Below are 19,899 nucleotides of genomic sequence, written 5' to 3'. Positions count from 1 at the left end.
TTTTATTTGTGAAAATTTTAGTGAGATAGAGAGAGAAAGTAGAGAGGAGTTAGAGAGAAAAAGTTGGGTTTTGTTTGAGTTTTTTTGGAGCAATTTTTGCCAGCGGAACCATGGCAAATGAAAGACGCTTGTACCGGCTCAACGGCATTGCTCACGTAGCCGGCGATATTAATGAAGATGTAAGTTTCTTTATCCTCTTTTGTTTGGATAATATTCGTATATTTATTTAGTATTAATGAACTTATAGATTAATTAGAAAAACAGAACCTTAGTTTAGTTTAGGATTTGAAAATTAAAATTTAAAATTTAAAAATAAATGTAGATATTAAAGTTATATATGTAAAAATAAATATTAGAAGGTGAAATGTAGAATTTGGCTGGTTGTTAGCTGGAATGGACTCAAGGGGTGGAGGGGGACAAGTAGCGACCTTAACCCCCAACAAATTTTAAAACGCATATATTATTACAATAGTTGTATTGTATAAAGTAAAATTTAATAGTATATAGTGATAGTTATTATGTAAATTTAAAATATATTAAAGTCTTTTTATATAATGTATTTTAATGTATTAGGATTTAAATTTCTCTACATATATTTATATTATTTGTATTTTTTATTTAATTTAGACTTTTTTCATTTATTTTGTTAGGATTAATGTTAACGTTTATAATCATATAAAAATACTTTAATATTATTTATAATAATGTTATTTTTTTCTAATTTTATTTAGTTGTTTCTTTTTATTATTTTTTAATTAATTTTTATCCATATTATTACATAAAAAAAACTTTAATATATTTTACATTTACATAATAACATTGTTAGAATTTAATGAGGTGTTCATTATTTTTGTCACAATATGCAGCCAAATCGATGTGTTTATAACGTTCGCAGACAACAGAATATGCCGTTATATGATAGGATCAAACCCTATTTGGAGAGGGCTGGGTTGTACCACTTGGACAGGCTGAACGCGCATTGATTCTGGTTGGATAAGCCTCTAGTCAGCGCATTTATTGAGAGGTGGCGGCCAGAGACCCACACTTTTCATATGCCGTTCAGAGAGTGCAGTAGTGCACTATCACGCTCCAAGATGTGGCATATCAGTTGGGACTGCCCGTGGATGGACAACCTATTTCTGGGCGCCTGACTGACTTCCACCTCAATATCGAGGGGGGCAGACCGGCGTGGGAGTGGTTCCAAGAGTTATTTGGTGAGCTTCCGCTACCGGAGAAAGTGAAGTAGTACATGATCCACTTCACATGGTTCCATGAGAAGTTCAAGGTATTACCCGTTGATGCTTCTGAGGAGACCGTGCAAATATATGCATGTGCATATATTATGATGCTTCTGTCGACTCAGCTGTTTGGGGACAAGAGTGGGAATCGGGTCCACATTCGTTGGTTGCTATTTGTGGCGAGACTTGCCGTAGATCTGTGCTACTACCTTCTGTTTTGCCAACCAGGCCTTCCTGTAACTTGGCTTGAACCCGTGCGTTGCTTTGGTAGCTTCTTGCAGCACCTTTATCGATACCGCCGCATCGGCTCGAACCAGAGGAAAGATCTTCGCACAGATGACATGATAATCAAGCTATCGGAGGTCACTGGATATCGATGTAGCCAAGCATGTGTGCAGTCCGTTGTACCGTCGAACTTCCCAGGTACTCTTTCGCTGCTAAAGGCTGATGCGAATCATCCATGTCCAACCTTTACCAAACTCCTTGCACCTCCCATGATACTTAAGATGATTTGACTCCATCACCCTGTATTCGACACCACGGCGAATGCTGTAGTCCTTTGCACTCAGAACAGTTTCCTCCTTACTTTGGAAAGATTGGCCAACTTGAAATTCAACTGCAGCATTTCCCTCATGCAATCCTTGACCCCAAAGGTTGGAACTATGTCCGGCGGTTGGCTGATGGCTTCTAAGTTCAGAGTAGAGAAGTGTGGAGGATGCTGATGTGTGCCGGAACTTGACGGCACCTGATCTGTTGCTGGGTTTGTCGGAATCTCATTGTCACTGTCCCCACCAATGTCAGCAGGCTCTTCATCCGAATCATTCTCTCACATCGCATTTTCAACCCAATCCGATTCCCCCTCATTCCCAACATCTGGACTTGGACGGGCTGAAATAACTACCCCAACTACACCAGCCGAACGATTAGCCAACAAACAATTAGGTGCAACGACAGGCATCGAGGTAGAAGCACCACCCATCGTAGTCGACTAAGGATTCGGCGTCGATACCTCAGAACTATCGATGCCATGTTCCAACTTCGCAAACAACTCGTGTATCCTCACCGAAAAACTCCGGCGACAATGAAATAACACCTGCATATCTTCATCGGATCCTATAACAAATGTTTCATATTTCACGCCGGTTGACACAACCGCAATAGAAATCTTGTAGAACAGTTTCTTCACCGACTTTATGCCGTACACGCCCAACTTCTGCAATATACTGGTTTTCAGATCTAACGGTGTATTAGATGACATGATAAAGACACTCAGTAATTCTTTATCGGTAAACTTTACACCGTGACTTTTACTATTTTTTATTTTTCCAGAGCAATGCACTAACACTAAAAAGCTCTTCTCACTCTCCATTCTAAAGTTTTCAATGAAAATGACATACTACACAAATGGTTGGGTATATATAGGCATTTTCGAAGCTGTCACGCCCTTCATAAACCCTACAGGGTCTCGCGGATTACGCTTGCAGCTTATCTCTTTATAAACCGCTATAGGGTGTAGCCGTTTATGTTGTTTCAGCCTCTGAACGTAAACCGCGATAGGGTATAACAATTTACATACAAATTAAAAAGTTGTAATTGCGTCTGCTGTTTTGTAATATTATAATATGTTAAAGTTTCTTCTCAATTATTTTATTTGCGTAAATTATCCTCAAATTTAATTATATAATAAAAATAAATAAATTTTATTATTATGTATTATTTGAAGAATCTTTAAAATTCATAGCGGCACTTGCCAGTTGCCCCACAGCTATAGCCTATATAACATGAATCCGCCCCAGCAAACACAAATTACATTAATGCCAATCTCATTTTATTCAAAATTAATTTTGCAAAACCACATTCATGCCAACATTCATTTTGTAAAGCCTTTTTCTTATGGGTTAGATCATTTAACGAAAGTTAATCTAAAAACTTGCATCAATCTAAGTGAAAGCCCATCAAGGCAGGCCGGCATAGGCTTATGGTGGAGTTGGCCGCAGCTGATTAATCCAACCCCGTGACACGGCCTTCTTTCGCGCCGTCACACAGTCAACGAGCTATTAATACCAAATCTGGAAAACTAATAAGTAATAACTACACAGACAGACACAAATTAGCTGGCGCATTTTAGCACCATTGCTGATTTCCGTGCTATCGTGCGCCGCCAAATAACCTTTCTCACTTCACTCTTTTCTGTCTCTTACTCTCTTCAATGAAAAGCCACCGCTTCCATGGGAGCCAGATCGCTGAAGAAGAGGAGGCACGGTGAACATCTCGCAGCGCCACAAGCTTCTTCCATGGCGGCTGCTGCTGCTAATTCTCCACCGCGCCGCAATAAGGCTCGTCGCCCTTACGCCACCGTCTCCGTGCTTCTCTCGGGGGTTCTCTTTGTTTCCGTCGCGGCTCTCTTGTTCATTTCGTCGAACAAGTGGCGCGCATTCGGAAATTATGTTTCCTATGAGATGGTCAACGTGGTCAACGAGTTCCCTCACGACCCAGAAGCCTTCACCCAGGTAAATCAATTTTTTTTTTTGGTTATGGATTTCGAATATTTTGTATGATCACTTTTCCCCCTGTTTAGAATTATATGGTTGCGACTTGCGAATTGGTATGAGTTAATGTATTTGTTTGCAAATAATTTGGATAATGCTGTGTTTGTGCTTCAAGGTTGTTAAATGGCTTGTCCAAAACCTGAAGATTCTAGTCTGTCTTCTATGTCCATATTAGATAAAAAAAAAGCATATCAAACTTTTGTGTGATCATAAAAGCAAGAATAAATTCAACAATGAACTTGAGAACTTCATTAGCAGATAGTCATCCTAATGATAGTGAACAACAAGCTTTGTATTAAGGAGACTTAGTCTTTAAGAATTTGGGAAAATTGTTTAGCATGCATCATATAATTTATGGAATGTCAATATGTTAATTTGGTTATTATTTAAGGTCTAATTGCGGGTAAAAATGGCTTTTCTGCTTTCAGGGCCTTCTTTATGCTGGAAATGACACCTTATTTGAATCTACTGGTCTATATGGCAGGGTATGTTGCTTCTTTCCCTTTCCTAGTTTTCCTTTTACTCAGGCTTTGTGATAGGACAAAATTATAATGTTTTAATTATTTGTTGTTTCAGTCATCTGTCCGAAGAGTTGCTCTTCATACAGGCAAGGTACAGAACCCTGGTTCTTAAACAATTTTGCATGCTTGTTCAGATACTCGGTTCCATATGTTTTCAAATTATTATTCATTCATAAGAATAACAATTGGTGACAAGCAAATTGGTCCAATCAAGAGACATGCCCTTTTATTATGCATCTACTTGTATGTTGCAATGGTATAGATATAATTTCTCTTATATGAAGTAATTTTCTTTATAGACTTTAGAACACTATGAGAAATTTTAGACAAGTACACTACTGGACCTAATTTCAGAAAAAAGTAACTTAAACTGAATGTCAAAGATAAAGATGTACCACCGCTTAGGTATGAAATTGGTAATTAGACATTTCAATTGGGGCATAGATATGTATATTGTTAGTGCATCCCTTGATTGGATATTGCACAATATGGAAGCTATTGTAATTTGTAAACATCTATATTTTTACTGCATGAAGGTGGAGGAGCTTCAGAGGATGGGTGATTCTTTATTTGGAGAAGGTTTAACTCTACTTGATAAAAGGTATATGATGAAAATTGACATTTTCTTTTTTGGTTTATTTTGATGCACTATGCATATGCAGATAAATTAAAAAAAAAAATCTACTGTTGATGATTAGGCAGTAGTAAAAGAAGGAAAGGGTGAATGTCCATGTGTTAAGGAGTGTTGTAGGGGATGTTTACCTAGGGTCTCTTAATGTGTTATTAGCTTATACATTTGATGCCAAGCAGTTTTAGTTGTTTTCTTTAACACTTGCATGTTGGTTTGATACTCTGATTCTAATAAGTTACTGTTGCATATTTTGTAGGCTGTTCCAAGTAACTTGGCTGCAGAAAGTTGGTTTCATATATGACCAGAAAACTTTGGGCGAAGTTTGTGCTTTACCTTCTCAGTCATACAATCATTTGTTTCTTGTCATAAATTAAGTAGCTTCCATTTTTTAGATTCAATAGGACTCTGCAAGGAGATCACAGCATGATTAGATTGTGGTTGGTTTGCATTTGCTACATGATCATGTTCTTGTTCTTTCTTAATCTTTTGTTATTTCATATGTCCCAAGATGACTATTAAACCAACTAGTTAGATTTCTGAAATCTTGCTTTTATAATTATTGTAGTTAGGGACATTCAATCATGAGATGAAAGATGGTTGGGGTCTGGCGACTGATGGAAAAGTCCTCTTTGGAAGTGATGGCAGTTCAACATTGTATCAACTTGACCCTCGAACATTTAAAGGTCTGCCTCTAATGAGATTTTATTCCTTTCCTTTTCTCCATTTAAATGCATGGTCTCTTCCCCAACCTTTAATTAGTTTACCTTTGCTTGTCATGTACTTTCATTGAATTTAACTCACCCTCTTTTATGTAGCTTTATCAAAGCATACTATCTACTATAAGGATCAGCAAGTGTATAATCTCAATGAATTGGAATATATAGATGGTGAAGTTTGGGCGAATGTTTTTACAGTATGTCATTTTATGTTTAACTATTTTTGTAGTTAAAGCTAAAGCAAATTGATCTTATATGCATCATGTTTTTGGCCCAAGATCTTTGTTAAGCTGGACTTTGAGGTTGATATTTTACTATGCAGACCGACTGTATTGTAAGAATCTCTCCGAATGATGGCCGTGTTCTTGGATGGATTCTCCTCCCAAATTTAAGGCATGGCTTATTTTTTCTTGTCTATATACAGACTAACTACTTAGTGCTTATGAGTAAATAGATGATATAATGATTAAAGTAAACACCAATTTGATCATTACATGGCAGCAATGTGCTAAAAATGATCATTCGAGTTCCAACTTGATTATCTATTGAGGAATGAGGACCAAATAGGGGAGAACTCTAACAATTATGTTTGTCATTTGTTGCTTACATTCACATTTTGTCTACAATATGCAGGAAAGGACTAATTGATGCCGGGTATACCGTAAGTAACCTGAACCTTTTGATCTCTCTAAACAAGATTTTTTTGGATCCTATGCATATGTTTGCATGCTTGTGTGTTGTGTTGCAGCTACAATTTAATAATGGGATTGAATTAATAATCCTCTGTTCCGTTTTTATTAGATCAAATTGTTTCAAGAGGTAACTGTTGGATTTGACTCATTGCTTATGCATTTACATTTTAGGCTATTGATGTTTTGAATGGGATAGCATGGGATCGTCAGCAGAAAAGAATTTTTGGTAAGCTCCAACGTTTTGGTTTATTTTTAGTTCATTTAAAAAGAATTGCGGTCAAACTTCCAAAGATTATATATAAGCCCTTCTATTTCTATTTATTTATTTATTTTTCATTCCAACAATATCTTTTTTTGGCTTAGTTTCCGTTATCGTTTTCAGCAAGTTTATGTAATTCATGTATTGCTTGCAGTGACTGGAAAATTGTGGCCAAAGCTGTATGAAATCAAGGTTGTTCCTATAAATAAACCCATTGATGAAGGGATCATTGAGCAGCTTTGCTTGCGTCAGCCATTCAAATTTACATAATGTTACCTCTTTGGATGTTGGGGTTTTTCTTTATTTGCAAATATACTTTGGGAGGGGATATAATATAATATCCATTCTTTTGTATATGGTTGGGATAAGGTTGTAAGTAACATGTGAAAAATGCTATCTATTATGTTACAAAATTAACGTTATTCATATATGTTAACGTACTTTAGTTGTTTAATATATAATTTGTAGTGCAGAAAGTCTTGTATATTGAAAACAATTTTCTTAAACTTATATTACATTTTGATTAATTTTTTGCTAGTTTATGTATTGATATGATGATATCCATTATTAATTTTGTTTTGGTTTGAATTTCTGCCGGAGTAACAGCTAGAAAAAGAATAATATCAGACATACAGTGAGGTTAATTTTTTCTTTTTTTTTTGTTATACAATTAAAAAAGGCTTTCTATATTTGAAAGAATTTAACAATTTTTTTTTTCAAAAATAAAAACATTACCAAATAGCTCAGATCACTTCATAAATCACATACTATAGCAGTCTCCAATTCAAACTCAACCTTACAGTAACTAACTAGCATCAATATTTCCGATTTTCCATGTGGTTTTGTCCCATATTATATAACTGAAATTCAAACGTTGCTAAGTGCAACTCTCACTTTTATCTTTCTTTACCTTTTGTCTTATTCTATCATTCATCATGAAACTGCAGAATCTCTCATCATTGCTATCAACACCAATATTCTTTGGAATACCATTATGGGTTTTGCTTGTATCTTCCATTGCAGCATTCATTCTTACAGTATGTATAATCATATGCATCTGCTGCATACACTATCATCCTCGTCGTCGAGAATCCTACCAAGCACGTTTCTCTTTATCCAAATCAGATGTCTGCAGGCGCCTCAGTAGTGTTCTTCATAGATCTTCATCCCTTGACAAATATAGATCATTGTTGCTTTCATCAGCATCATGCAACTTTTCAGAACTTGAGAAGAACTCTGAGTATTTATCAACTGAAGATGATCTTGATGGTCATGATGGTGCTGAGTTACTCCAATCTGACTCACCAGAGTTCAAAGGAGTTATGTGTCAGCACTTTCAGGTAGAGGAGTTAGAGGATGCTACAAATGGATTTGCTGAAAGAAATGTGATTGAAAGTGGGGACAATGGAACAGTTTATAGAGGTCTGTTAGCTACTAATATGAAGGTGGTTGTGAAGAAGCTACCTTGTCACAGGTATAAACAAAGTTGTTGCTCCATCTGTTCCAAAATATCTGTCACTTGACACAATACATTTAGTTCATGTTATTTTGGAAAGGGGAGAGTATCAGAGTATATTACATAAACCTTGCTAGTGAAGATTATATGTTATTCTCTGCATTCCATAATAATGGTGTGATTGTTTTATTATTTGATTTGTTTACATGTTTTAGTTGCCAACCTGAGGAGTCTTTTGCTTCACAAGTGGAGTTAACTGCACGTGCCAAGCACAAGAGGCTTGTGAAATTGATAGGATACTCTACTAATAGAACTTGCAGGTTTTAATGATTAAACCAAAGAGGTCTATTTATATTATCTTATAGTATATAGTATTCATATTTCATGTACTAACTAATTAACAGGCTAGGCTTTTTGTATCAGGCTGTTAGTATCTGAATATATAGATAATGGAAATCTGCATAAATGGCTTCATGAATTTCAAGGATCACTGAGCCCTCTAACATGGTCTATCAGATTGCACATTCTACAAGCTGTTGCAAATGGGTGAGAATCCGGCCCCCAAATCATGTTATGTAAGAACTTTGTTAAAGAAATTTATGTTTACAATAAGGTGTATAATGAAGAATTTAAATTTACTTCTGCAGAATTGCATACCTTCATGAGGAAGTTGAACCAAAGATTATCCATGGCAGCATAAAATCTAAGAATATATTACTTGACCAACAATGGAATCCTAAGATCTCTGATTTTGGCCTTTTTAAGCTTCAAAGTTCTAACTCTAGTCACTCTATGAGGTAAACATTGGGGGTGAGATTATTCAATCTTCATGAATTAATGTGAAATTGTATTCAATTTCCCATTAACTACTAATTATTTTAAAATTCATTTTTCTTATATTAATGTGGTCCACTAGTAACTTCACTGAGAGTAATGACATTTATGATTTCGGAATACTTATAATGGAGATTATATCAGGAAGGATTCCATTTCCATCACATCACAGTCAACCACAGGTAAACAATATTGGATTCATTAGTTATTGGTTTTGATAACTACTTAGAATGGTTGAGATAATGAACTTGTTATCATGACTACATCAAAATTGCAGGCCTATATAGTGGACTGGTTCAAGTCAATGATTTCCAATGGCAAGATTTCGGACTTGGTTGATCCGAAATTGCCCAAAAAGCCTTCTTCCATAGTTCTAAAGCGAATTATTTTGCTTGCTCTATGGTGTGTAGATCTTGATATGAATCCAAAACTCAAAATGGAAGATGTTGTTCAAATGCTTGAGTCCAACCAACTTCTTTTCTATGTAGGAACAACCACTTTTCGGTCTTTACCATTTTAGAAATTTACAAACTTTTGTCCTGTTTTTGACTCCCTCTACCTCCTTGACAGAAGGAACACCACATTGCCATGGATTCTTTTGAGCAAAATTTCACTCCATAAAGCCACAAGATTTGAGGATACTTATTCAAGTGAGAAATAGAAGGCTAAGCAGCAGCAACCACTAGTAGAAAACGGCATGAAAATCACTGTATTTTTTCAATGTTTTCAAATAATTCTCAATTTACTTCAGCTTAAGTCCATGATAAAGATGTATTTTGAGCTTAGATCTTGATTTGACTAAGATGGGAATAATATTTTCTTTCTAATCTTAGTTCAAAGTGAAGGGACATCATCATCATTTGAAGGTGTGTGAGGCTAGATTGCAGAAAAATAAAATCTCTTGCTCCTTATGCATTATGTTTGTTGGAAAACATAGTTTAAACAGGCTTAAAGACAAATTGAACCTTGTTGTCAAACAGCATAAAGCAGAATAAAGCTGAATAGCAAATAAATTTTGTAAAATAGTCACTATATATTTGTAAATTGTAATAGTAATACAACTTCATTTCACTAAAATCTCCTAAATACATAGATCACAATACTGTTTTTACTATAATGGATATTGGATTCAAAATTTAACTACATTCATAATCATATTACTATAAGAATTAGACACTTTTAAAGGAACAAGTCTTCAACATAACACTTTCAATGGGAAGTTTCTCATCTGGAAAAGGACAATCAAATTTCTTCTCTTCCTTCTGTGATAGCAATTCACAAGGGACAGGACTAACATTGCTTGAAACACCTTCAACATCAGTGCAATTCCATTGCAATTTCTTCATGTCACTATTTGTGATACTCATATTAGATATACAGATTCCTGTAAAAGGATCATTAGGAATCCCTTCAAGTTTTGCTGTATAATTGCAGTAATCTGCTATGACATCTCTATAGTTTATGCCACTAATATCAGGAAGTGCTTTTGGATCAAAATCATTGTCAGCGTGTGATCCATAAGAACCTGTTATCCAAAACACATATTTCATGTTGTTCAAGTTCATTCCCTTAACAAATATGTCCTTAACATATCCTCCTCTACCAACTGCAGTTTTGATCCTAACGGCCGATTCAGTATCGATAGCAGTGAGGTTTTCGGCTCTAACATCTTGGATTCCACCAGACATTTCACTGCCTAATGCAATCATAGCACTATCAGGGGATACACATGTAAGCCTTCTAATTACTATGTGTTGGCTTGGCATTCCAAATTTTATTCCATACTCATCCCAACCACTCTTAACTGCAATACAATCATCACCAGAGACAATATTGCAGTCTTCAATCCTTGTATTGGTACAAGAATCTGTTAAAGAGAAAGAGAAGGAATAATTGGTGGTTGAATTTTCAACCAATATAGTTAGTGTGTAGTAATAGTTGAAAACACTTATATATAATATGAAGCAAACATCTCAACTATTTCTTATTCAAAACAAATCTGTAAGTAGAAAATCTAAAATAGAGAAATCTCTCATAGTTAAGGATTTTGGAAAGAAACGTATAATAATTCAAAAAAAAAAAAAAGTACCAGGGTCTATTCCATCTGTGTTGGGAGAGTCAGTTGGTGCAGCAATGGTGAGTCCTTGAATTATGATGTCACTGCACACAGTGCACGTATGATAAGAAACAACAAAACATATTGTGCATCAAAATTACCCAATAAATAACAATGATTCAACTATTCAAGATAAAATTATGAGTTTGATTTTGATGTACCAACAATGTAAAACATTTTACGCAGTCGTCTAATCACATCTATTATTTTAGATGACCATTTACGCGATCAATGTAAAAGGTAGTTATTTTTACGTATGTGACGTTATGTGATTGGATGCACGGGTAAAAAGGTCGAATCAAAATAACATTCTAAAATTATTCACAAACCTGCTGTAAATTGGATGGACAAACCAAGATGGGGAATTGATCAAAGTGAGATTTGATATCTGAATGTGATCAGAGAACATAATCTCAATCATATATGGTCTAGTAAGTTTCAATTCACCCTTATGAAACTTATCCCACCAATAAGAGCCTTGTCCATCAATTGTCCCATTATAACCTTATGAACAAATTCAAAAATTGGTGATATTAAAACTTACTTCCAATGAGACATGATCTCAACAATATCTAAACAGGAGTAACCATAATGGGTCTAGTAGATACTGGTTACATACCAGTAACTACAACATCAGTGAGGTTTGTTCCAAAAATGAGACTACTAAACCTTCCATCAGGAGCGTCTCTTCCTCTACCATATGATGGTAGTACAGAAAGTTCAGGCCATTCTGATTCATCCTGCCAATATTTTTCTCAATGACCAATAAAATTTTCTATATTTGGAGAAGATATTAAAAAAAAAAAAAAGAGGTTAAACTAACATGCCAAGAAATCATAGTTAGGTAAGATGTTAGGGACAAAGAAAATTAGATAACCAAATTTATACTTTTATTGTACAAATGTTTAGTCAATGAGCTTTGCCTGCACCTTAACTAATTATACCAATAACTAATACTAATTACCACACCAAAAGGGTAACCATATATTCAAATGTTACACTGTTACATACTAATCCTAATTTCTAACTAATGTCTTCAATAAACATAACATGGTTGAAACTAGTCATTCCACACAAAACTTGTAGACAAATTTGTTCAATAAATAAATGGTTAGGCTTGTTAGTTTCAAATCTTTGACTGTTTTGTTCACCTTCTTTTAATCTTTTCGGCCAGGGATCGGATTGGGTGTTTACTAGCAGGGCTAAATACCTGAGACGCGAGGATGATAGTGTCACGGTGGAGAAAAAGAGTGAAATGGCTAGTGAGATTGAAGCTTCCTGTTAACCATTTCCCAGGTGGCACAACAAGCAATGCTCCACCATCAGAACCATAATGGCTCAGGTTCCCAATTGCATATTGAAAGGCCTTTGTATTGGATGTTTTGCCATCACCAACTCCACCAAAATCAATCAAACTTGCACTGTGTTTTCTGCAACTAATTGCAGGGTACTCAAGATTCTCCAATACACCATTGACCTCTCTGCATTCTGCTACTGATCTCAACAACAAAATTGTGCAGATAAACCCAACAACCTGTGCAAAACAAGAGTTTATCTCAAACATCATTGTAATTCTAATTTAGTGACTTGTTTATTTCAACAAACACAAGAAGAAACTAGTTCTACTTGTCTATATATATATATAGAACAATGTAGGTAGCAATTATCAACGTGTGCATTACCAAAATCACAGTGTGTGCAAGAAAGAAGAAAATAAAACAAAAAGGAAAGAGAGAAGATTACATAGGAGTTTGTGCATTTTGCATACATGTTGATGATTGCCATTGAAGTGTGATGCTACTGAGGCTTCAAGGTTTTGTGTTGTGGCATATATAGAAAGGAAATTAGGCCATAACTATTACTCCATACTCCATACATATATATATATATATATGGTTAGAATGTAGGAATCATGGGTCATATATTTAAGGAGAGATTATCGGAAAGTTATAGAAACATGTTGAAAAGAATTAGTAATGGTAATGAGTCACATTACATACATACATAATACATAAAGTAGATAATTACAGTTACGTGTAAGGGAAGCACGGTATGGTCCTATAATGCTACATGCATGACTATGAGTCTATGTAACTATGTTCATAGTTCATAGTGTCCTCTTTCTTTCTTCTTCTTCTTTTTTTTTTTTTTTTTTCCAAAGTTAAGAGTGTGACTCGAACCCAAGGCTTTTAGGTGAGTACGGATAGACTATGTCATTTGAGTTATAACTCATTGGCTAGTTCATAGTGTCCTTACCGTTATAATTTTTGTGCTTTCTAATTTTTTTTTTATACTTCAATAGAATTTAATTTTGGTGAAATTTTATCTTCAAGTGAAGCTGATAATTAAAAATTATTAGATAATTTGACAGATTTTACTAAATTGTGATCTAACTATTTTTAATTGTTAATTTCATATGAACATAACTGTACGTAAATTTTCACCTTTAATTTTTTATATTGTCAATATAAATATTTTTATATGGACAAATAATTGTGATATTAATAAAAATAACTAATTTTTAAATTTATTACTTAAAAAGTCGTTTAATCCTATAAAATTTTTTACATCTTAAATAAATCAAAATTAAACTCCAATAAATACAGCATGGCTACTTTCATTCAACTAAAGTAAAGGCTCCAATTAATAAACCTAAGGTCTTATTAGGTTGATATATTTAGGGTTTCAGTGCATAGACTCTTAGTCCATAACTGTAGGCTCTTATTAATTGGTGGTGGTTGGATTTCGGCATTTTTGGCAGAAACTATTCTCTTGTTCTTATCAGTAACTTCCTTTCATTGCAAACTATAATGTTAAGATTTCAATACAAGAAACCAAACACGTTATGAAATCACTGATGATCAAAATTGGTTATAGACGGCAACTTAGAGATAGGTATTTGTGCCACAATTATGGAATAGTAAGTTTTTTCCGTAGAAAAATCATAGATTTAAATTTTTTAAATTTTAAATTTTATTTTGGAGAGTAAAATTTGATCTCTTACCATTTATTTTATAGGTGGGACCAAAAAAAATATAAGAAAAAAATTATTTAAGAGTGAGAGATCAAACTTTACTCTTTAAAATAAAATTTAAAATTTACAGAATTCAAATCCAAAAATTATGTACGCACCACTTTTTTTGTACATCTTTTTGTATACATTTCTTTTATTTTATGGTATAAATAAAAACAAAATTATCTTTTTCTCAATTTTTATTAATTACTTTTAATATAAAAATTAAAAAGTGTACAAGAAAGATGTATATAAAGGTAGTTCATATGACAATAACATTCTTCTCTTTTAATTTTCTTTTTTTTTTTTTGGATATTACCTTTTTCTTTTTTCTGGGGCCCAGATTGGGCTTTGTTTGGAAACTGGACCAGAAGTGATGTGACTTATGGGCCTCAAATCTAATGGTGTCTTTTTGTTGGGGTCTACATTGGGCTTCGTTTGGGTACTGGACAGGATGTGACATGGGCCTCCTAACCAATGGGCCAAGATGACCAGTCCATTAGAGTTGAAAATTTTGCACACCCCAAGAGAAACCAAAAATTACTACATCCAGGCCCCCTTCCAAAAAAAAAAGGTAAAAAATTAAAATATTAAATGGTTAGGGGAAAAAACTGTGCTTGAAAATATCTCTTTTGTACTACGGACGAAATAGAAGTTCTCTATTATTTGAATATTTCTGGTCACACACCTGGAGTATGATATTTTTGTTACTTTTGAAAATCTATGAAACTATTATTATCAGTTGAATAGTTAAATTATTCTATTGGTGAACTTAGTCAAAGAATTTCTATATATCGCATTACATCGCCATTAAAACAGATAAATAATAGTAAGAAAAAAAAGAAAACTAGTACTGCTGCTGTTGGTGCACAAAAATCTACAATGAAGTAGTACAACGATTATTTACATGTTAATCTAAGAATTTATTAAGCAGAAAAATGTTTTTGAACTTTAAACTTGGTTTAAGTAGCTGATGATATGAGTCATAAGCTAAGAGAGCATAAAATAAACAATTCAATTTATCAATTCAAATATGGTACAAGTCACATTTACACCTTTGTTGGCTACAATTATTAGTGGAAACATAGTAGCTATGCTCTTTTTAGTGGAAGTGACATTTTAAAAGTAGCGACATAATTATAATTTTATCTTCTCCAATTCTTGGGGGATGGAGAGTGTGACATATGGTCATAATTCATTTGGGTACAGTAACTAGATTATTGAGTGCTATGTTCACCCAAATAAATAACAATATCAAAACAAGAATAAGAAAATTACAAAAAGTGGGAGACACATTATGTTGATGAGATTATTGAACCCACACAAGCACTAGCAAATTGTGGTACAAGGTCAGAGTCCAAAGAACATGCCATCTGTCACATGCACACGTATGAATGTGGGACACGTGTCACTGTTGCTAGATTGTTGTGAATTGGGGCAATGCGTGTGAGAAGCAATGTCTTTTGGGGAGGCACTGTGATCGGCCACGGCATCCTTAAAGATGAGTTCAATTTTGATTAAGTAGATGCATTTTTTTATTATGATCAATTTAATAATAAAGTGTATTAAGTATTATATTCTTAGTAGTATAGACAAAATTGTATGGTAGGGATATCCATATGTGACTGGTACTTCTTATTTATATGAAAAAATGATAAATAGGTCTCTGACCTTTTGTCCTGCAGATATTTTTGTCTTTGACCATTGAAAAATACTTTTAAGTCCTTAATCTTCATAAAATTTGGACAGATCAGTTCTTCAGTCCAAATACCTCCGTCAGGAACTGATCCGTCCAAATACTTCCGTCAGGGACTGATCCGTCTAAATTTTGTGAAGATCAAAGACTTAAAATTATCTTTCAATGATTAGAGACAAAAATATCCGCAGAAAAAAAAGTCAGAACCTATTTATCCTTTTCTCTGTTTATATCCTGGTCTATAATTCAAAGCGAAATCCAAAATAACTAAAACTTATTTTACATAATCTAAATTCACTTCATCAACATATTCAATTTCATTGGTTTGATTTAGTGTGTAGAATTTTAACTATATCTACAAATATATTCATATATTTAAATATAAGATTTTATCAAATTTTAGATAAAAAGAGAGAATAATCATCTACTATTATAGATGAATAAATTATAAAAAAATAATAATTTATCTTTTTTATTATATAAATATTCTATTAAATTTAGATATTTTTTAATTTCAATATATTTAAATTCTCTAAAATCTTTGATAATTTAAATATCAAAGTCCCTTATAAATATCACTTTCAACCTCTCTAAAAAGCTCAGACTGTATTTCTTTGTTAAAAATGATATCAAAGCACTTTACCAAAAAAAAAATCTTGAATCTTACATTTAAACCTAAACAAGACTAATTATTGCATGGTTCGGTTGTAGATAAGGAATGGAAGGAGGTGGATTATTATATTCCCCACCATTGATGAAAACATTTGGACAGTTTAGGCAATGATGTTATTAGAGATTGATTCCTTGGTACTTGCTTCAAGGAAGGTAGCTAAAATCTTAATATTTGATAAAGAGTTCATGAAAAAGAGAAGTTAGCACCATGTTCGGTTGCATCATCATCATTTATTTATGCAAATTTCAGCAGTCGTGTAACTGATTAAGTTTTTGGAGTTATTACAAATATTTTAAAGACATATATGACTTTAATTTAGATCATTTATAATTAGAAGATATATCTTCTTTTTTTTTTTTTTTTTGAGCTAACTTTTAAAATTAAATTAAATATATTATATATGTTTTGTTTTAACTAATCTTAAGTTTTGTTGTATGTCGGTCGGTAACTCCAACTTCAGCTTTCTAGTATTTTTTAAAAGTTATATTTAAGTAAAGTTTTTAATATACTTTCTTTTTCTTGCTTATAAAGTTATTATTTGTATTGATAGCCAATTTATACATCAATTATGATCAACATATAACGATAAAATCATATTTAATCTCAAATTCTAATATAATATAAAAAATTTATTGATTTCACTCGTATATGTTTGTAGAGGATATTATCACTAAAAATTTGTAGGAAAGCAAAATCTGCGATTATTATACTTAATTAAAATTGAAGAGTTTTATTATTATTATTTTATTCATTCAAATTTTAATTATAACAAGACTATAGTTTAATTTATTCATCTGATAGTATATATACATACATTATTAAAATTTCAAGAGTGCTATACATATACAAAACATTTTGATTTAAAATCATATAAATTGGGTCAAATTTAACAAAAAGGACGCTCACCCATACGAGCGTGCTAAAACGCGCGCTATTCAACAACCGTCGTTTTTTTTTGCATTCCTCCTCCTCTACCTCTTCTTTCTTCTTTTCTTTCTTCTTTGCGTTTTTCCTCCTTTTTTTCACATGTTTCATCTTTATCGTCGTTTTTTTATTACTGTTATTATTGCTGCATTTTTTTCTCCTTCTCTTTCTATTGATTTTGCAACATTATGTATTTTTTTCTTCTTTGTTTGATCTTTTCCTCTCAAGAAAAATTATAAGAATATGAAATAAGAAGATGAAGAAGAAGAAGCAGCAAAAGATGAGGAGGTGGAGGAGGAAGAGTTTTGAATTATGTAGAACTTATCAATACACATACACCGAAAATTCTTAAATAATACACCCAAATATCTTCGTGTTACACCCAAATTTGCTGCAAATACAGAAAAATATTTCCTCTAATGCTGTATTTTTTTGTTCTTCTTTTTTTCTTATTTATTTTTTTCTTTTAGTTAAACGAATGTAAGTTCATCCTCTTCCAAGTAATTTTGTACTATTATGTGTTTCTTCTTCTTCTTTTTTATTTGATTTTTTTATTCTTGTTAAAAGAATAAAACAAGAAGAAATCTGAGAAGATAAAACAAGAAAAAAAAGATGAATAAGAAAAAAAAAAGATGATGATGATGATGATGATGATGAAAAAGAATAAGAAGAAGCAGTAGAAGATGAGGAGGAGGGAGAAGAAGAGTTTTGAATTATGTAGAACTTATCAATACACATACACTGAAAATTCTTAAAGAATACACCCAAATATCTTCGTATTACACCCAAATATAGAAAAATATTTTCTTTAATGCAGAACTTTTATATTACATTGAATTCAAACCATCAACGATGAACAACAATTTTCACAAACAAAAACAACATTATTCACCTACAGAATTATAAACTACTAAGGAAAACATTAACTAGAATCGAACCACACCTCAGCCACTTGATTGGATTTAAAATAATCAATTTCGTTCTGGTTCAAACAGTCTAAACTTGAATCATTCATTATCTTCAATAACGAGATAATTGATGATGGAGGAGAAGGAGAAAAAGAAAATAGGAGAAGAAATTCTAATAAAAAAAAAGGAAGAAAAGGAGGAGGAGGTGGTTGTGTTGGTGAATGAGTAAAACAAAAAGAAATTTGAGAAGGTAAAACAAAAAAGAAAATATGAATAAGAAAAAAGAGAAAAAGATGGTGATGATGATGAAAAAAAAAAAGAAGAAGAAGAAACAGTAGAAGATGAAGAGGAGAAAGAGAAAAAATTTTGAATTATGCCAAACTTATCAGCACACATACACTGAAAATTCTTAAACAATACATCCAAATATCTTCGTATTACACCCAAATTTGCTGCAAATACAAAAAAATATTTTCTCAAATGCTGCATTTTTCTTTCTTCTTTTTTTTTATTTCTTTCTTTCTTTTAGTTGAATAAATGTAAGTTCATCCTCTTCTAAGTAATTTTGTATCATTATGTATTTCTTCTTCTTCTTTGTTTGATTTTTTTATTTTTATTCTTGTTAAAAGAGTAAAATAAAAAGAAACTTGAGAAGATAAAATAAGAAAAAAAAGATGGATAAGAGAAAAAAAAGATGGATAAGAGAAAAAAAAGAAGAAGAAGATGACAATGAAAAAGAAGAAGAAGCAGCAGCAGAAGAGAGGATGACGGAGAAGAAGAGTTTTGAATTATGCAGAATTTATCAACACACATACACCGAAAATTCTTAAAAAATACACCCAAATGTCTTCGTGTTAGACCCAAATATTTTCGTGTTATACCCAAATTTGTTGCAGATATAGAAAAATATTTTCTTTAATGCAAAACTTTTACATTACATTCAATTTAAATCATCAACGATGAAACATTATTCACCTACAAAATCATAAACTACTAACGAAAAAATTAACTTGAATCGAACTACACATTAGCTACTTGATTAGATTCAAAACAATAATTAATTTTGTTTTGGTTCAATTGACAATCTGAACTTGAATTATTCATTATTTTCAACAACGAGATAACTGATGATGGAAGAAAAAGAAGAAAAGAAAGGAGGAAAAGAAATTCTAATGGAGGAGGAGGAGGAGGAGGAAGAGGAGGAGGAGGAGGAGGTGCAGTAATAGCACGAAAAAAAAAAAAAGTGCACGTACAAATATAAATGACTTATATGAAAAAAACGTTTGAATATGAAAATAATTCTTAAAATTATATAACCTAATAGTGGAAGCCTGAATAAATGTGTTATAGAGTCATCATATATATTTAAGAAAAATATTGAATATTAAATTTTCAGTATTATTATATAGTAAATATTTTTTTTATTATATAATTAAACAATAATAAATACAAAATATTTTTTTAACGGTATTTTTCAATTTGATCTAACAATTCAATAAATTACTATATATATAAAACATAATTTAAATTTTTAATATTTATTTAAATAAATTAATAATTAATTACTAAACTAATAACTCAAGTTAATTAAAACGTTAAATACAAAACTAATTCACTTGCTCCGGTCTATTAACAAAAATGAATTCGATTATTAATTATATATATTATTGGGT

At 32.4% G+C, this 19,899-nt stretch overlaps 3 protein-coding genes across 4 annotated transcripts; 2 read left to right on the top strand and 1 right to left on the bottom strand.

Annotated features, from left to right (window-relative positions):
* The first annotated feature begins 3,052 nt into the window (after positions 1-3,052).
* QC (glutaminyl cyclase) lies at positions 3,053-7,082 on the top strand. Of its 2 annotated transcripts, none has more exons than XM_016348832.3 (11): positions 3,053-3,748; positions 4,216-4,272; positions 4,364-4,399; positions 4,845-4,909; positions 5,196-5,259; positions 5,505-5,622; positions 5,755-5,852; positions 5,978-6,048; positions 6,289-6,316; positions 6,519-6,573; positions 6,761-7,082. In XM_016348832.3, the coding sequence occupies exons 1-11, from the start codon at positions 3,467-3,469 to the stop codon at positions 6,874-6,876; spliced, it is 990 nt and encodes a 329-aa protein (XP_016204318.1). In that variant the 5' UTR covers positions 3,053-3,466; the 3' UTR covers positions 6,877-7,082. The 2 variants fall into 2 exon arrangements, with proteins under 2 accessions (XP_016204318.1, XP_088343849.1); XM_088487723.1 differs by having other exon boundaries at positions 5,196-5,263; positions 5,509-5,622.
* Positions 7,083-7,541: 459 nt separating this feature from the next.
* LOC107641536 (putative serine/threonine-protein kinase At1g01540) lies at positions 7,542-9,416 on the top strand. The gene is made up of 6 exons (XM_016345022.3): positions 7,542-8,080; positions 8,278-8,382; positions 8,486-8,608; positions 8,710-8,859; positions 8,979-9,078; positions 9,174-9,416. Exons 1-6 carry the CDS (start codon positions 7,542-7,544, stop codon positions 9,414-9,416), a joined length of 1,260 nt encoding a protein of 419 aa, XP_016200508.3.
* A 484-nt stretch (positions 9,417-9,900) lies between these two features.
* LOC107642226 (putative polygalacturonase) lies at positions 9,901-12,842 on the bottom strand. Its single transcript, XM_016345520.3, has 6 exons — positions 12,756-12,842; positions 12,223-12,546; positions 11,632-11,752; positions 11,342-11,516; positions 10,986-11,056; positions 9,901-10,763 (listed from the first exon to the last, which is right to left on the bottom strand). Exons 1-6 carry the CDS (start codon positions 12,795-12,797, stop codon positions 10,066-10,068), a joined length of 1,431 nt encoding a protein of 476 aa, XP_016201006.1. The 5' UTR covers positions 12,798-12,842; the 3' UTR covers positions 9,901-10,065.
* Between the last annotated feature and the right edge of the window lie 7,057 nt (positions 12,843-19,899).

The sequence above is a fragment of the Arachis ipaensis genome, chromosome B5 (assembly GCF_059453495.1).
Source record: "Arachis ipaensis isolate K30076 ecotype BB chromosome B5, ASM5945349v1, whole genome shotgun sequence".
Classification (NCBI taxonomy): Eukaryota; Viridiplantae; Streptophyta; class Magnoliopsida; order Fabales; family Fabaceae; genus Arachis; species Arachis ipaensis.
Note: the sequence above shows the minus strand (reverse complement) of the source record. Positions and strands in the feature narration are given on the sequence as shown.

What these genes read in the sequence shown, in the direction of transcription:
- QC (XM_016348832.3), top strand. Translation starts at nt 3,467, where the DNA reads ATGGGAGCCAGATCGCTGAAGAAGAGGAGGCACGGTGAACATCTCGCA. An exon ending in TGACCCTCGAACATTTAAAG is followed by an intron (nt 5,623 to 5,754) that starts GTCTGCCTCTAA and finishes TCTTTTATGTAG; the next exon opens with CTTTATCAAAGCATACTATC. An exon ending in TCAGCAGAAAAGAATTTTTG is followed by an intron (nt 6,574 to 6,760) that starts GTAAGCTCCAAC and finishes TATTGCTTGCAG; the next exon opens with TGACTGGAAAATTGTGGCCA.
- LOC107642226 (XM_016345520.3), bottom strand. Translation starts at nt 12,797, where the DNA reads ATGGCAATCATCAACATGTATGCAAAATGCACAAACTCCTAT. An exon ending in CAAAATGCACAAACTCCTAT is followed by an intron (nt 12,547 to 12,755) that starts GTAATCTTCTCT and finishes TGTTTTGCACAG; the next exon opens with GTTGTTGGGTTTATCTGCAC. An exon ending in GTCCATCCAATTTACAGCAG is followed by an intron (nt 11,057 to 11,341) that starts GTTTGTGAATAA and finishes CACTGTGTGCAG; the next exon opens with TGACATCATAATTCAAGGAC.
- LOC107641536 (XM_016345022.3), top strand. Translation starts at nt 7,542, where the DNA reads ATGAAACTGCAGAATCTCTCATCATTGCTATCAACACCAATATTCTTT. An exon ending in TCTACTAATAGAACTTGCAG is followed by an intron (nt 8,383 to 8,485) that starts GTTTTAATGATT and finishes TTTTTGTATCAG; the next exon opens with GCTGTTAGTATCTGAATATA. An exon ending in AACTCTAGTCACTCTATGAG is followed by an intron (nt 8,860 to 8,978) that starts GTAAACATTGGG and finishes GTGGTCCACTAG; the next exon opens with TAACTTCACTGAGAGTAATG.